At 70.0% G+C, this 1374-nt stretch overlaps 1 protein-coding gene across 1 annotated transcript in view; it reads right to left on the bottom strand.

Annotated features, from left to right (window-relative positions):
* TM4SF5 (transmembrane 4 L six family member 5) overlaps window positions 1-765 on the bottom strand; it is a 3324-nt gene extending 2559 nt beyond the window's left edge. The window contains exon 1 of the mRNA XM_015427911.1: window positions 592-765. Coding sequence (XP_015283397.1) covers window positions 592-765 — 174 coding nt within the window. The remainder of the gene's footprint in view (window positions 1-591) is intronic.
* Window positions 766-1374: the final 609 nt, after the last annotated feature.

Below are 1374 nucleotides of genomic sequence, written 5' to 3'. Positions count from 1 at the left end.
GAGAGAGAGAGAGCTGGCGGGGGCAGAGGGCGAGGGTGTGTGTGTGTGCGTGCCAAGGGAAGCCTGGGCGGGGGGGGGGCAGGCCCCCCTCCAGAGCTGCCTCACAGCAGGGATCCTGCCTGGCCCTGGGGACCTGCTTCTCACACACCCCCTGGGTGTAAAGGGGCCGCTGCTCTGGTTGCCAGCTCCAGGTTGGGAAACTCCCGGAGATTTGGGGCTTGGGGGGGGCCTGGGGAGGGCGGGGACCTCGGCAGTGGGGCACAGGGCCACAGAGTCCACCCGCCAAAGCAAACGTTTCCTCCAGGGGAGCGGAGCGCTGCCGTCTGGAGATAAGCTCCAATCCCAGGGGAGCCCCGGGGCCCTCCTGGAGGCCGGCACCCCTCGCCGCTGCCCCGGACTCTCAGGCCGTGGTCTGGTTGTGAGGCAGGAGGGTCTCTGGGCAGGAAATCGGCCCCCTCCCACCCCCCAACCCCGCCGGTGAGGGCAGCTTTGCTTGGGGTCTGGGAGCCAAAAGGACATTGGAGGGGAACCCCCCCCACCAGCCCTTCCTGAGCATGACCCAAACTGCCTCCCCTCCCGTGGGGCACTCACCATCAGGCCCCCGCCCAGGAGCCCCCCCAGCAGCCAGACTTGCAGGGTGATGCGGTTGGCGGCCCAGTGCCTCTCCCCGCTGGGGAACATCAGCAGGACGTTGGCGACGATGCAGGCCAGGCCCATGGCCAGCAGGGAGAGGCCCACCAGGCGGGAGCATTTGCCCGTGCACATGGCGGCCCTGGCAAGGCGGGCAGCAGCGGGACACTGACGAGGCGGGGAGGGAGGCCGTGGCGCAGGTGTTTGTTTGCAGATAAGGCGGCGGGCAAAGGGCTGGTAGGGCTGGAAGGCTCCCCCCCCTGCCGCCGCTGCCACCACCTCCTCCTCCATCCCTGCCTTTCCCTCTCCCTCCGCCAGGCCAGAGCTGCAGACCCCGGGGAAGCGCCCCCCCCCCCGGACCCTCCAGTGGCCAGGAGTTCCACACACCCCTTCCCTCTGGCTGTGGGGCAGCTGCAGCCCTGCTGGGACCCCGGAGGCCTCCCCGACTCCGGCCAGGGCTCTTCTCCAAGCTGGCCCAAGGGCACCGGGAGGAGGGAGGGGATTCCAAAGCAGAGACTCGGGTGGGAGGGGGGGGCGCCCTGCATGGAGGCTCCTCCCTCTGAGCCACAGCCGGTGGGGGGGGTGTCTTGTGCCCTCAAGGGGCTTCCTTAGGCATGATTTGCACCCCCAGCGCCTCCTGTTCCTTCGCTGCCTGGCTCAGGGCCTGCCAAGAGAGGGCCCGTGTGGGCGCCTGCCCATCTCCGGTGGGGCCTTCCTCGTCCCCCCGCGGCCGCCAGCCTTTCC

Source organism: Gekko japonicus, unplaced genomic scaffold (assembly GCF_001447785.1).
Source record: "Gekko japonicus isolate JY-2015 unplaced genomic scaffold, Gekko_japonicus_V1.1 scaffold761, whole genome shotgun sequence".
In the NCBI taxonomy this organism is placed as follows: domain Eukaryota; kingdom Metazoa; phylum Chordata; class Lepidosauria; order Squamata; family Gekkonidae; genus Gekko; species Gekko japonicus.
The sequence above is the reverse complement of the archived record's forward strand: the minus strand, read 5'-3'. Positions and strand labels throughout refer to the sequence as shown.